The sequence below is a fragment of the Gasterosteus aculeatus genome, chromosome 3, assembly GCF_964276395.1.
Source record: "Gasterosteus aculeatus chromosome 3, fGasAcu3.hap1.1, whole genome shotgun sequence".
In the NCBI taxonomy this organism is placed as follows: Eukaryota; Metazoa; Chordata; class Actinopteri; order Perciformes; family Gasterosteidae; genus Gasterosteus; species Gasterosteus aculeatus.
Window position 1 is genome coordinate 11,170,885 of NC_135690.1, and position 15,806 is coordinate 11,186,690.

General features: G+C 43.8%; 2 protein-coding genes across 5 annotated transcripts; one reads left to right on the forward strand and one right to left on the reverse strand.

Moving 5' to 3' along the window:
- Window positions 1-44: 44 nt before the first annotated feature.
- Window positions 45-6,649, reverse strand: rgs11 (regulator of G protein signaling 11). Of its 4 annotated transcripts, none has more exons than XM_040171895.2 (17): window positions 6,476-6,649; window positions 6,127-6,223; window positions 5,867-5,917; window positions 4,904-5,010; window positions 4,615-4,666; window positions 4,413-4,471; window positions 4,166-4,242; window positions 3,999-4,080; window positions 3,220-3,288; window positions 2,753-2,776; window positions 2,605-2,666; window positions 2,205-2,318; window positions 1,927-2,042; window positions 1,386-1,473; window positions 1,153-1,291; window positions 793-875; window positions 45-709 (listed from the first exon to the last, which is right to left on the reverse strand). In XM_040171895.2, the coding sequence occupies exons 1-17, from the start codon at window positions 6,536-6,538 to the stop codon at window positions 610-612; spliced, it is 1,383 nt and encodes a 460-aa protein (XP_040027829.1). In that variant the 5' UTR covers window positions 6,539-6,649; the 3' UTR covers window positions 45-609. The 4 variants fall into 4 exon arrangements, with proteins under 4 accessions (XP_040027829.1, XP_040027828.1, XP_077955383.1 ...); XM_040171894.2 differs by having other exon boundaries at window positions 2,753-2,782; XM_078099257.1 differs by lacking the exon at window positions 3,220-3,288.
- Window positions 6,650-6,989: 340 nt separating this feature from the next.
- ints15 (integrator complex subunit 15) lies at window positions 6,990-11,344 on the forward strand. The gene is made up of 8 exons (XM_040171896.2): window positions 6,990-7,106; window positions 7,454-7,760; window positions 7,846-8,067; window positions 8,286-8,451; window positions 8,645-8,922; window positions 9,038-9,275; window positions 10,026-10,065; window positions 10,953-11,344. The coding sequence occupies exons 2-8, from the start codon at window positions 7,566-7,568 to the stop codon at window positions 11,158-11,160; spliced, it is 1,347 nt and encodes a 448-aa protein (XP_040027830.1). The 5' UTR covers window positions 6,990-7,106; window positions 7,454-7,565; the 3' UTR covers window positions 11,161-11,344.
- The last annotated feature ends 4,462 nt before the right edge of the window (window positions 11,345-15,806 follow it).

Here is a 15,806-nt window from a genome sequence, read left to right on the forward strand (position 1 = left end):
AAAAAGGAAAGCACATCCACACAGTCGACCACAGCATGCAGAGCTGAGAGCAAAACACATTTTGTTTTATTGGAATGAAAACACGCGCGAGCAAGATGAAGAGCAACCACCGTAACAACGAACAATTTCCAGCATGGAATGAAACAAAACCACCAAATGGTACGATAATCACACGCATGCCGAGGCAAAGTTTTGACAAAATACATATTTACATTCCTATTGCTCCATAAACTATCCCACTTTCCTAAAAAAAAAACCTGCTTAAGAAAGACAGAGGAGATTCTATACGAAGGCTATGAGGGAGACCTTTGTTAGAAATTCAAAAGCAACAGCAAAACTGAGGCGGGATGTAGATGCAGAATGTTTGTGCAGCACTCGGAGCTCTTTTTCCTCCACTGCTCGAGCTCTGGGAGTAAGATGTGGTGCTGCTGTCCTGTGGGAGGAAGCTGGGACGAGGACACGCTGCGTCTGCTTCTGTCGCGGCGGTGGAAAGAAAAGATGCGGGTAGTTTGGCTTGAAAGGAGAAAAAAAAGTCCTTGGCCGGTAACTACGCCGACCAACACAGACGACGGAGACTGAGATTGCGTCTCTTTGGGGCCCTCCTGGACATCAGACATGGGGCCCGGCTGCAGAGTCGGCCCCTGCTGGTCCGTCCCCCTGAGCCGGGGAGGGGCTGGAGTGCCGCTGGCGTCTCATGAAGGGGAACACGCTGAGAGGACGAAGAGGCAGGTTGGACAATTCATCTGATCGTGTAGAAGTAACGTGAAAGAGCAGTTGAATGTGTAGTTTTACCTTTTCTTTGTCTCCTGGGGGACAATAGCTTTGGCCAGCAAGTTCTTATACAGGTCAGACTTTAGATATCTTGGGTAAGAGTCCTTAACACACACACACACACGATTATAATTACGCCGATGATACCTGGTTATAGCGATTCTTTTAGCATAATTTTGAAGCATGTTAAAAGATCTTCATAGCTCCATTGAAACTAATTAAAACACTTGGATGCCTGGAAGACCCGGCCTGTTTGGGAAATAATTGGCCAGATTATAATGTGTTTTTGGTCAAAACAGACAGTGAAGTCCTGTTATTTCTGATTAATACTTAAACGGTAAACGTCTCAAATATCAAATTGCAGCGTGTCAGAGGTCAAACCTTCTTCATGAGAAAGTAGATGTGCATCTGCGCGTCGTCCATGACGAATCGGTGCGGATGTCTGATCCCTTTTAGCGTTTTATCCATCGTCTTGCTGTCCACGTTGACCCACCGAGCAGCTCCGGGAGTCAGGAAGTTCCTGAGCCGCACAAAACCGACGACTCGCGGTCACCAGACGGTAAATACTTGCACGCGTGGTGTATTCCTGTGTTTTCCTGTGCCTGTACGCTTACTTGTAGATCTCTTCCACCTTCTCTACGATCCTGGAACTTTCTCCATGCCGGATGTCCTCGCAGGCCTGCCAGAAGCACAGGTTCTCCGCTAGCAGGGAGACGCATGGTGAGATGTTGGGTGCGTACGGAGGACAACGTGACAAACAGAGTGTTTAATATCACGGTTAGCCGCTGTGGAAAAACCGTGACGCACTGCAACGTTTCATAAGTGTGCATCAGTGCACACGGCCACGTCTTCTCTTCCACTACCTTAACGCCTCCGTTTTTTCCCTGCTGGGATTGGAAAATGTCATTTGGGGAAATGATGAAATTCTGAATACTAATGAGAGTTCAGGTTGGCTGTCCTCTAAAACAATTATATTAATTTCTCTCTCTCTATTATCGTGATGCACTCGGTGATGGTTGTGACTCACCCTGTAAAAACAGAAGCTTGTTTCCGGATAAGGGATATTTTTAGACTCGAACAACATCCCCAGACAAAATGTTTCCATGTTTATGCTTTTGAATGAATTAATATAACACCTGAGCCCCTCTTCCTTACCGCTGAACTCTTTCTCCAGGTAGATCATGAACTCCCGCCTCCCCATGATGTCGTTGAGAAGCTCCATGAAACTGAAGCTCCAGCGTTCCACTCTTAGACGTGACGGTATTGGAACTCTGCTCATGACAACGCACCATCAACACATCCGCATCACCGCGAATTACTGTGGTAACTTTGTACGCAAACCGTTAATTGACAGGTCAACAGGTGCAGCGAAAGCTGGAACCAGCAGAACTAAATGTCCAAGCACGCGTGTGTATCTGTGTGTGTTTTCTCACATTTGTAAATTCATTGTCCAATGCGCGGTGTCGTCGGAGATCCAGGGGTTACTGGGAAGGCAGCCTTGCATAATGGGGTCGTGGTTCTGGTACTGCTCGCTGTATTTCACAAAGCTGCACATGCACATCATACACAAAAACACACACACACACACACACACACACACACACACACACACACACACACACACACACACACAGCTCCATTGGATTAATGCAGCAGATCCTACGGGTTAATGGCTCTTACTCGCTTCGGGAAGCATCCATTAGTGGCACTGAGCCTTACGTGCACATATGTGCGCGCGCACGCTTAAGACGTAGAGCTCGGTTCAGGCACAGGGACTGTGTGTGTGTGTGTGTGTGTGTGTATGTGTGTTTTGTCTGTCAAATTGACACATACCTTTCTAGGCAGATGGATGACTTGACACGGTTTCTTCCCAGGGCCCTTCGGCAGGTTTCAATCTGTTAACGTAGACACACAGAGAGCTGAATGATGTACACTCAATGTGCTTATAGTCCAGGGTGTTTACATTACATGTGCTTTTTACCTCACTTTTGTAGAAATCACTGTTCTGGTTCTGTTAAGAGAAACACACTGTCATCACTTTGGGTCTCACGATGACCACGTCGTACATTTATACATTTATATCAATAGCTGGTATGTGTTCACCCATTAAACCAATGGGTTTAAATATTAAAGCAGGATACATTCTGACCAATAAGGAAGTGTAAGATTATATACCGGTCATCACGGGCAGCTATTATTTTGTGCGTCTGCTACCAAATTAGAAACGGCTCTAATCAGTGATCACCTACATGTGTGTCAAGGAAGGCGCTATGATGTCATGTTCAACCTGTGTTCATAATTATACATATGTCATTATCCATACTATAGAAACGCTTACTTTCACACTTACTTTTGCGACAATCCCGGCAGCAAGACAGAAGGACAACAATCAAATAGGGACGGAACGGGCACATAGGAGACATAAAGAAACGTGATGATGTCACTGACCAGTGTGACCCGTGCGCTCAAGTTATTTGGTCTCTCCAGACCCATGTCCAACACATTATGTGCCCCGGGCTGAAAGAAACACACACACACACACACGCGCGTATTAATAACTAAGGGTAGAACATGTGTGTGTCTGATGAGAACATGCGTGTGAGTGAGCACTTATCCTTCCTCGAGCTTTCCACTCCACCGGCTTTGATTTTTACTCTTAAGCTTCTCTTTCTTTTTCTCCATGTCCTCGTCCCTAATTCATAAGGGCAGGACAAGATGCAGTGCCTCCCCCAAACCCTTCACCCCTCTAGTCTACGTCTCACTCTCTGTCTCTCTGTTTCCTTTATTTTTATCAGATGGGCTGAATATTTCATGTTGAGGCAGAAAGACCCGAGTGAACATTTTAAATTTAGTAAAACATGTTTCTAAAGTTGAATTAGATAAAATAGCATTTTATTGTATAGTTTATCAGAGCACATTGAACAGTATGGCCACATGCAGTACTGTATATGCAGTTGTAGTATAGTATAGCCGAGTCATGTATTAAATAGGGCAGTATAGTGTAGTATAATGCATTGTACAGTATGAGAATATACAGTATAATTAGTAATGCAGTATACTACAGTGGAGTGTATACAGCACAGCATTATACTACATTGTACTACATTAGTGTAGTATATTATTGTATACTTAGTATTGTAGTTTATTTATGCCAAGCTAGTATAGTGTTGTGTAAAATAGTACACAGTCTAACACAAACACAATCGAGTAGACAAACAGCAACGTACCTGCGGTCTGTTGATGAGCCAGTACGCCTGCTCCTGACATTCTAGAACAATACGGTCGGCCTTCCTCCTCTGTTTGGATGCTCTAAACATAAATCACACTGTAGGTTTATGTTTGTGTGTCTTTGAGTGTGTGATTATGTAAGTGTGTGTGTGTTTGTCTTGTGTACCGGAGTTGCTCTCTGGCTTGCATCACAACAAAGTCCCAGGTGTGGTTGATCCTCTTGTGTAACACGCTGTACCTCTCCTAAAAAGGAAGAGGGACGAGGACAAGGGATGGATACGAAAAACAAAAACACACAGAGAAAAATAATAGTGGCACAGGCCCGTTAGCCTGGGCTAATGCATCAATAACAACACACACACACACACACACGTCTTCTCTCTCTGACACACAAACACACACACTTTCCTCACCTTTTCATACTCCATCAGTTCTCCTTGTTTTCTTATGTTCTTTTTAGCCAAATAGATTGCTGATGGCATATAAGAAGGAAAAGAGTTTATCCATAAAGGAAATAGATTAAGAGACTTGGTGATCTGTATATTAATTAAAACTCCTGTAAATGCTTATCAGAATTATTTTTATTTAATTAGAAGCTTTCTTTTGGCTTCTTACCATAGTCCAGCTCTGACGCGGGCCACCGGGTACTCGTCCAGAAGTACGGCGTCTAAGAAAAACAAGTGACTTTTTTACATTTATGATCGAGATTCATTGTGAAGCGGTTGATCTAAAAAGAATGAGATCGATGGGAAATTAGAAAGTGGGCTAATGGAGGGGAATGGAAAGAAAGGAAGCCGCCGATCGCTTCAGTCAAAAGTGGTAAAGCGCTTAAACAGGAAGGAGGAACGGTGGGTTTTCACAAGCAGACAGACTAAACATACTGCGTGAGGGAAGGCCAATTTACCTGGAAGCGGTAGGGTGACTCGTCGGGCCGTAATACGAGAGATCTCGGCTCTTTGAGAGGGTAAACGTACCCGTACCTCACCAGCATCCCACTTATGTGCAGTGCCTCTGTTAAATACCACAGAAGACACAACTCATCACACAGTTCCTCGTCCTTTCACTTTCTTTGTAGGTAACTGTGGGGCTGTATTCAATAAAGCAGTTCACCCGGCCTTTTACTGCCACTTTACACAGATGTATGGCAGGTTTATCCCTGCCTGATTTTTTGGTGGCACAAGAAATATTCATTAGTGGGAAAGCTCTCAAATTCGGCACACGGAAAATCAGTCAATTAATCAGAAAATACTTTGGGCCGAATCCCTCATTTATTTATTAAAAATACACACCTGCGCCCTCTCGGCAATCCCTCTCAAATGAAAGGCATTGACCCCAGTGATGAAACGCGTCATCAATCTCCAGACTCCTCATTTGTTAAAGAGCCCTGCTTCCACGACTGACGGCTACCAAAAAAAGCCATGCAATGCATTTTAATCAGCTCTTACCACCCTCTCTCCCCTGCTGACTGGCTCTTTGCTTTCCTCCTTCCGTTTGCTCTGAGGCAAAAGGGACCACGGGGCTATTTTTCCGACCTCTAATTCACTTTATGTATAGGATAAAGTCTCACGAGGGGGAGAAAAACCTACCACAGGGACGCTAATCAAACCCAGATCATCAGGTGAGCTAATCAAACTTGGTTCCTCTGGGGTTCACCCGGTTCTGTTTACTTGAAACCGCAACACACACATTACACACACACACACACACGCAGACAAAACTCACCACGACAGAATGAGAGAAAACACCATATCCTGGCAACACACTAACAACAACACACAGAGTGCGAGAAAAGCAGAGAGAGAGTATGACAGCAAATACTCTCTCTCTTTATCGTATTAAGAGTCAATATGTGTATCCACACACTTACCTTCCTCACAGATGCAGTATTTCTGGATCAACCAGGTAATCATATCACGGCCTGAAGAAGAAGAAAAGAATAACAGAAATAAAGGAGACAAGAAAATAGGACAAATCTCCCCCCTGTACTCTGCAAAGTACAAAGTATTCTCCAAAAAAAAACCCGGCTGCATTATGCATGATCGCTGGGACAAACACGGGCTGCAACCTGCATATCCACACATAGACGCTGAGGCCCCGTGACACGAAGGGCCGCATGAACGCACGCACCTGTCATGGCGTGTGGAATGACAGTGATAAGAAGCCTCTGGTTTCTCATCTTCATGCCCATGTCGGGGTCCTGCATTGCCACAATCACTTTCTCCATCTGTAAAGGAGACAGGCACACACACACACACACACACACACACACACACACAAAACAGCACGCACACACAGATGGGATACACACAAAATAAAAAAATAAGCATACATGGGTAAAATAAAATGCACATCTTGACGTTCCACCCTTTCTTAACTTGATCTCATCCTCGCACCGGATGTGCATTTTCGGCTTCAAACATTATGTCATAGTTTATCGCTTAAAATAAATAAAGTAGACACAATCATTGGAACATACCTTTTGAAAGCATGCCATTTGTTCCCGGTCCCAGCCTCCTCTAGCCAGGGTGTTGATGGTCATCTTGCGGGCTGCTTGGCATCTCACTCGACGGGACCGTAAAGTGCAAGAGCGCAGAAGTGCTGGCGGGAGCGCGCAGCAGCGTGCGCCACTGTTCTCTTTTTTTCCCTCATCGGGCGGTCCGGTGCCTCGCGCGCGCCCCCGTGTCGATTAGCCCCGATTACGCTATGAATGTGATTCCCCAAATGGTATTTTGTATTATATTTATAAAGTTTGTTTTGGCCATTCAGCACCACCACTATCAAACATTTTGCTCCCCCCAAAAAAGTTTCCATAATAAAATAGTCTAAATACTTAAATACAAATACTTCAACTGAATATTTTTTTTATAAAGCCATATAATAAAATATAAAAAATATCTATTTTATCTATTTCATTTTATGTGGCCTAATTGTGAGAGGGGTGAATAGTCTGTTGTAACGACTCGGATAGAAACGTGCATGGCCCAACCGTTGATTCCTCACAGGCTTCCGTAGTAGCAGGAAGTGGAGCTGTTGGCGTCAGGACACCATTCACTAGTCTCAGCTAGCGTCGGCTAATTGTTTAAGTGTATTAAGAGCGTATTGCAGAGGTGAGACATAAACTAACTACACACACGTGTTTCTTAAAAAGAAGGCTTCAACTATTACGTTTGATAACGTACGAAAGATTGGTGGCGCAATTCAAAATAGTGTATTTAGCTAACCTTGCTAACCAGCAGCAGCAGCAGGCTGGAGGAGAAACGACTGATGGGAGAGCTGTTGACTTAACATCTATGACTGTGTAGAAACGTAACGTTAGTACCACTCTAGTAGTTAGTACAACGCTGCGGAGTGACGCTATTTCGTGCTTGTCTATTTCGTGTCGTAAACATAGGCTCGGAATCAGCACTGTCGTTTTACAGCTGGATTTGTTTATGTTTGCTTTCTTTCTCCGCAGTTGACGAGAAGCCTCTCCCATCTCATCGTGCAACGTCACGCCCGAGTTCATACTCTCATTGAGTGTTGAAAACTCCTCAGCGGTTTTGTACGGGTCTCCGGTTGCGGTGGCGATGGGTGACATTCGTCAGTCGTTGCTGCCTCGCGATGTGCTGAGTGCAGCCAAGGAGCTGCTGTATCACCTGGACATCTACATCTGCAACGTGGTGCAGTCAGGGAGGCAGCCTCCTCAGGTCGACTCCAAGACCCAGGAGCTGGTCGAGGAGTTCATTCTGCATGCGCCCAAGGACAGAAACACGCCAGCCAGGGTAAGGCGTGACCCACACACACACACTTGTGCCAACATGCAGTACATAAACGCAAAAGTATGGATTTTATGTGTTTTTCTTTCAGCGGATGAGTGCTCTGCAGGAGCTACAGCTTTTGGAGATCATGTGCAGCTGTTTTCAGGAACAGAGCCGCGATACTGTCCGCCAGCTCATGTTCTCTGCCCTCTTCAATCTCCAAGGCAACCAGGCAGACGAAAGTCGCATGTCGCTGTTAGGCAAGCTGGTCTCCATGGCAATCGCTGTGGGCAGGGTTCCCATCTTGGAATGTGCTGCTACCTGGTTACAGGTTGGTATTCAGACTAACTTTCACACAGATTGTGCATTATGCGTTGTGTTTGCATATTTAGCTTCCATGCAATTTGAGGTTTAGACCATGAATCTTAGGCTACTCCGGATGGAGCATTAATTGAGGGGTATATTTTAACGATCTACGGCCTGGATATGTTTGTGTACTATGGCGTTACCCAAACAATATGCCTGTGGTGATGTGTTTAATCCATTCAGAGAACCCATCGTGGGTACTGCGTGCGCCTGGCTCAGGTTCTAGTAGACGACTACTGTAGTATGGTGCCAGGCTCGGGGCCCACCCTGCAGAACATCCATAACGCAAGCCCGCGCTTCTGCTGCCAGTTCATCACCGCTGTCACCACCCTCTATGACCTCACCACAGGTTGTACAACAGAAATGCCACAAAAACATCTAAAAAATGCAACTGAAGAACAATAAAAAGAGATTCAATAACAATACAATCTTTTTTTCTGGCAGGAGGACTGCGTTTTGTCATCAACATATTTTGCAAAGAATTAGAAATGTCAAATGTTTTTCAACCATAACATTTTTGCGTGTTTTTTTTTTGTTTTCAGAGGAGCTCACCCCTCCTCTGGAACTCCTCCAGATGATTGTGTCGTGGATCCAAGAGGACCCTGGTCTGGTCCTAATCAACTTCCTGAACACGGCCCTCTCTGGCAATCAGCCAATCAGCTCGCTTGACGTCACGCCCTTGGGGGGCCTGATGCGCTGGTGCGTCAAAGCCTCCCTGATCTACAGCAGAGACAAGAAGAAGGGGTTAACTAATGGGTCTGCTGAGTGTGAACTGGAGGTGGGGCCTCTTTTCTCTGCTCTCCATCTGAGCGTCCTACAGGTGTGTCTATAGATCAATTTACCGTAACAGTATGTATGTATATGAAGTACACAAAACACTTCCAACATGCACATTGAAGATAACAAAACTGTTGTCTCTTTTGTCCCACATGTAGGTGCTCATGCTTTTGCCAAACATACTGAATGAGAAGGGGCTTTTTGGTCGCCTAGCACTGCTCCAGGTGGAGTCCCTGGCTGCACTGACCTCAGACCTCTCCAGGCTGTTGGACCAGGCCGACAAACACACTCACACGTCGTCCACGGATTCTTCTGACCTCTCGGAGCTGGCACTGGACCGGCTGGCTCAGGCCCTGCAGGTGGCCATGGCCAATGGAGCTCTACTCTGCTCGAGAGGTACGATTTGTTAAAACGAAGACCTAAGTGGTACAGATGTGGAGGCTCGAAAAGTGGATGAAGAGGAATTTGATTATAATTAAGAATGTTTTCCTTGTAATATGTTGCCTCAAAGGCACGGTGGTTTGATCACAGGGGCCAGGGACTGCAATTAATTAAACAAATATTTGAATACAGCTCTGTTTACAATCAAACGCACATCCTTCCTCTCACCAGCAGCACTATTTATCAATGGTGTGAGTTGCTTGGTTTTGGAAATGTCCGCCTTAGAGATCTCTGCTTTCCAATCAAACAATATGGAACTGTTTTCTTTTCCTACAAGATACTACCCACAATAAGGTCTGGATTGTCTTGAGTAATCAGGTCATGGTTTATAGAAATTGTCTTTTTGAGCACTACAAGCTGTGACTTATAGTGTCATTATAAGGGAAAGAAGGATGGCATCTCTAAAGATTGTGTCTTCAGGACTAGACAACTCACACCAGGGCGATCTACATTAATAACTAATATTACAGTTAAGAGCATTTTTCTCAGGGTGACGTAAGTCAAATAGTCTCATTGTTTCCTTGCCGGTGCCTTTTTTAGTTACTACACCTCAAATGAATGTCAGGCTTCCACATAATTTTTAACAAATGTGTCGTGAATAATCAATGATAAAACAACTGACTAACCGGTTTAATCAGCTGTATTTTCACACCGCGCTGCGGTGGTGTTCGAGTGCTTCTTTTTCACGCTGCCTTTTCTCTACAGAGGACCTGAGAGCCATCTGTTCCCGCCTGCCACACAATAAGTAAGAACCATTAACTGTCCAGTGCCCTTTTACGTTGGAACAATTTCCATGGTAACCAGGTTTCAGCCAGAGCGAGAACAAGAGCATCATAAGCACACTGTCAACTTTAGGGTCCTCTGCCTATGGAGAGTATATACAATCCTGCAACCTTTCCTTGAAAAAGTTTACCCAAAATCCCAAATACACATTTTCCTCTGACCTGTAGTGCTATTAAGTCTAAATTGTTTGGATGTGAGTTGCCAGGCCATTTATCCGCTGCAGAAATGTCTGCCTTCCCCTGAATGTAAGGGGACTCAATGGCACTCGGCCTGTGGTACTCAAAGTGCCCAAACACATATATTGGAAGATATCCACAGGCATTGTTGTGGGAGGGTTAATTTACCATCTATTTTCTTTCTTTTGAACCATGACCGCCAACCACAACAGAGCGCAGACGGGAGTGTGGATTTATACTCTCTCATGCTAGCTCACCTAGCACTCCTGAGCTAGCTGGCATCACGGCTTGCCCATAAAACAAGCCGCATCTCCACAAATAGATTCTCCTTTGCTTCTCCACTGAAAATTGTAGCTAAAAATAGCAGTTCTATCGTGTCCCATTACATTTAAGAGAAGGCTGACATTTTTATGGGCAATATCTAGGAATATAAGTTTTTGTGGGCCGTGCCGTCCCTTTTTAAGAACAGTGTTTCATAGTTTTTGACAGAAAAATGGTAATTTGCATGTAAATCGAAAACGATCAGCACTCACCGACGAAAGAGTCACCAATTTAAGTAAAATACGTTGTGAAATAAGTCCTTTTGTTGTGATTTATTACTTGTGCCTACGAATGAAGATGAATGAAGTACTTTTTTGTTCCACATCAACATTTTTGTCTTTGCGTCTTGCAGTTTGCTCCAGTTGGTGTTGTCGGGCCCGGTGCTGTACTACAACAACATCCACACACCCCCACTGGCCTTCAGCCCGCACGCTTCTCATTCCCCCATCGCCAGCCACCCGACACACACCCCGCACCCGCCTCTAGCCTCCTCTCACCCGCAGTACCCCGCTCAGCCCTTCATGACGGGGATGCAGTTCCCCTTCAGGCCCAGCCACTGAAAGAAATGTCAAACTGGTTTGCAGATGTGAAGTCCTGTGTGTGTGCGTATGCGTTTTTGCTGTGCATGAATCAATGAATGTATGTGTGAGTGATGTTTATGTGTTATAATGTTAACGAGCAGATATGCTTCTGCTAATAGTCTGTGAGGCTGACACGTTTGTCAATAAATATTTTTTTACCTCACTGTTGGTGTTGTTCTTCACGACAACCACTTGTGGTCGCTGTTGTCTCAGTCCAAATGTGTCACACCAGCTTTCTGCAAAGCACATTATTTCAGAGACCGAGAACTCGTAGGCTTTATTATACTTTAAGCCCATACTATGTGCTGCTTTATTACTGAATGGAATGAGAGTTTAGGAGCTGGTCATTGTGGACAAATGTTAGATTATTTAGGAGGTAAAAAAAAGTAACTGCACATTGAACAAGACTCTTAAATTAAAATGAAATTAAGTAGATTAACCAGGAAAAGCTCTTGCATGACTGGACTCATGTAATTGCAAGCATACACACCTCTGGAGGCTACATGCTGAAAACAGCTATCAGACCATTCAGTTCACCTCCGTCCTAAAGCAACGTGGGTTATTACGTAACCAAAGATGTCAGAGTATTCTGGAGCCCAGCCCTGTGTGTATAGACTGGGCCCTGTTTTTAGACAGATAGCTTATCAATCGTCTGCAGCACACCGAAAAAACCTAGAAAGATGTGCAACCCTCCCAAGAACACCAACTGCTCTCATCTCAACTGAGAGTTGCATCATCCGATCTCCGCACAGCATCGGTGACATTTATGTACTAATACATGCATTAGTACATGTGTGATTTGGAGAGTAATTGAGTTATGGGAATCCTGTGCAAATCTTTCGGGGTTTTTTTAACCTACTTCTTGTCATTCTACTGGTATGCATGCTCTGTGTGTGCTGGGAAGGAAATAAATTAACTGTCTGCTACTGCTCAGAATTGTTGCTATAAATACCCTCTCTGCTTCCTTGTATGTTGTGCTGGAAATACCTTACAAGATGCAGCTATCATTTCGTTCGGAGCTGCTGTGACACCTTCACATAATCTAGATGTCGCCTCCCATTGTCTCACACAAGCATAGTGCAGGAGGTTGATTGTACTGTGTTGATTGTAGATTGTCTGTGGGCTCCCCCCCCCCCCAACCGTAAAGCTCATGGGTGGGACGGCGATAAGGATGTCTTTTCTGGGAAAGAGATGCATTGCTGTTAGGCTGGGGGAAGGCAACGACAGATAATGATTAGGTGAAAAAGGCGGAATCGAAGAGAGCGCGCGAGAGAGAGAGAGAGGGAGTATGTATAGTAAAGAGAGTGTGAGCTGCTTGGTGCTCGCACACTTGATCAGGCGTCCAGAATCTGTCCTCGACAGTCAATATTGTATAATCCCTTCAGAAAGACGGGAAATTACCCTTAAAATCATCTTATACTTTCAACCTAAGATATATGAAAGTTGTATGACCGTTGGCTTTCACGGTGTTGAAAAAGCTCTGAATTGCTTAATAATTGCGTAACTATTCCACAGAGAATTGCTTGACACCAAACAGGGTGGTTGAACTAGTTTTGGCAGTGCCCGTTTATATCATATAATTATAATAGGTTATGCATGAAACCTCTTGGTTTCTTCCACTTCCCCCTTGCAGGTGTGCGTTGTGGTCGTGTAGGACCGTCTGTGTCAGCAGCTGCAGAATCAGGGTTTCCCGAAGGAAAAATAACTCTTAAGGCCAAACACCCAAATTGGATTCGTTAAGGACTGAATTTTCCAAGTTAACCATAAACCAGATGGGTGAGCCCTTTATTTTGAGTTCCTCTGAATTAAACCACGTCGGTCATTAGCCCGTGCACATCTGCAGTGCGTAGGCTTTCACCAGATTCATTTCACAATGATGTTTGAAACCAATTCATGCTTGAGAAAACACAAAGCATAAACACAGAAGATAAGTTGTTTTATCCACTAACTTAGTTTCCCTCAAGTTTTTTTATATTGCATACGAGAAATACAAAGCATGAAAATGATCTCTGTCCTTTGGGAATCACTATATTGTAATTAAATGTCTAGGAGGAATAGTCAAGGAGCTTGTTTTGTCAGATCCCACAACATAAGACTTTATCCATGAACGATTACAGTCCAGCTGTGGTCGACTCGAGACCACCCTCAAAGACGGGATCCCCGCCGCTGAGTTTACATCCTGCAAAGCCTCATAATTAGGTTTACCGTTCTTTTTGAAGAGTACACCAAACAGTTTTTAAATAGGACTTTTCAGCATTACAGTAAACACATTTCCCTCTAAAACAGGTCTGAGCTCCTTCAAGACACGAAATGTTCCTCCGAAATAATCTGATTTAAACGGTTTGACTTCCCCGTGTCTGTCGGAGTAATGGTTGAGGATTCATGATGAGTGCATGAACAAGAAGAGCAACACGCATGACAAAGCTAACAAGTTGATGTTCAGCAGGTGATGATACCTGACTACCTTAGTTTAGCGTGAAAGCACATGCACATTTGCTGCATATAGCCCCAGAGGGGTTATTTCATTGATGTTATTTAGAATTGAGGTCATGACTAGTGATGCTGTTGTACTCTACTGCATTATAATTGTAATATTCTTCCCCTCTTTGACTGTGGAAATGAGGAGAAAAGAAATTGCAGTCCACTAAAACACCACTTGGAACTGTTACCTCAGTAAAAAAAACATGTAGTTGATTCCAAACTTTTCCATCGAAGTTGTACTGAGTGCATCTCTCTCCGAACCACAGCATCATTCTCTTGTGGCAGATGAAAAAGTCACTTGAATATCAAAGTCAATAGAAGTTATCCGCTGGGGAGCTTAAAGGGCTTCACAAAATATCACGTAATCCGTCAGATAGTTGTTATTCATGTTTTATTAGTATCAAAGTGGTTGACGATGCCATTTTCTTACTTAAAAGCTCTCAATTCTGAAAATCCATCGTACCCACAAATATTATACAACTTCAGAGGAAGTGAAGAACTCCTCTCAAGTTCCTCAATAACGTTGATAGTAAACTTATCTCTTTGTCCCCCTGCAGATGGAGAAACGCTTGCTATTCGGTTACCTGTTAACATAAAAAAAAAATATATATATATCTCTTTTGTTTGTTAAACATTACCACTTAATGATATCTATTTGCAAAAGACAGTGTTTCCGTGTCTCAGGAGGGAACTGCTGTGTTGCATGATGTGTTTCTCAATCATTTCAGCACAGTGGTTTGAGCTTGCAGCCTTCTGATTCTGCGTTTCTTAGTGAATTAAAATAAAAACCAGACATTTCCAGTGAGAGTCCAGAACCACCACCAGAACCACCACCACCTTGCAATATTATTGGGGGTTTTCTGAGAAAAGTTTTCCGTTACTGTTTTCGCACAGTCTTAGTATTTTTACAGCGTCGTGAGCGGCGGCCTCAGATGGAAATGTGTGAGCACGCTGTGCCGTCCACCTCTAAGATGTCAGAGGTACAATTCAACCTGTTGCCTAACACCAGCCAGTGTCAGGTAATGACAGAGAAAAAAGAGAGGATTAAATCCCGCGGGCAGTCTCTATGGTGATGTTTACATTCTCGGCCCGTCACTGAAGGAAACTACAGCAACGACTTTTTCCACAAAATGCAGGCGAACTTTCAGAACTATAAATCTTAGAATAGCTGTTCCTAAGAGAAAACAAAAATCCATTGCTATCATATCCACCGTTTTGTTTAGCAGGAGATATATAGCAACTTTGTTTGTGTAATCTGGGCACTAACATTTTCAGTGCAAAACTTGACAATAAAAAGAAAAATCTGCAAAAGAAAATATGAACAAACATGAGAAACACTTAAAAATATATCTGTTTTTATGCGGAGGAGATGCACAGTTCATGCAGGATTGTGAAAGAGTTCACAGTATAAAGTAAGGTTCAAGGGGATAGTTGTTGTTTATATCTACCTGGGTCAATAGAGATAGAGAGAGTGTGTCACTGGAATTGTATAACAGGTGGAAAGTGACCAAAGATGTGGGAAAATGATGACGTGGGAAAATTATTAAGACCTCCCAATGACTGGTTTGCACAAAATACACACTGGCAGCTTGGCAGCAGGCATAAACATGTAATTACCGGGGACCCAAAAGAGAAATTATAGGGACAGCAACACAACCTTATTAAGGCTGTTTGGTTCAAGAATCAATAATTAAAAGTGATGGTAAATAAATGGCATTGCAGAAGAACAATGTTTACAAAGATTTAGTAATAATTTACCTACACTGGCGCCCGCTTTCTGCCATGCCCACCGCCAATGCCCAATCCCAGTAGCTGTTGATCTGTCAAGCATGTCTGTATTGACATAAATCTGGGTGGTTTAGTAACAGCATTATCAATTTTGTCTCAATGTTATGGTGCTGGGAAGGGAGTTGTGTTTTTTCTGTTACATAAAGGCCAATCAGACTATGTCGGCCTTTGCACATTTACAGCTCATGTGTGTATTAAAAAAATGAGGCGAGACAGCCCCAGAAAGAATTAACTGGAAAAGAAAATCTGTACTTCTGACTTAGTCAGCACATGAATGACCAAACTAAACAGGCCTACAGCTAGGGCTGATATTTTCACAGCTGCAGCGTAAAGTAAACCTCATTTTGTGGACTGCA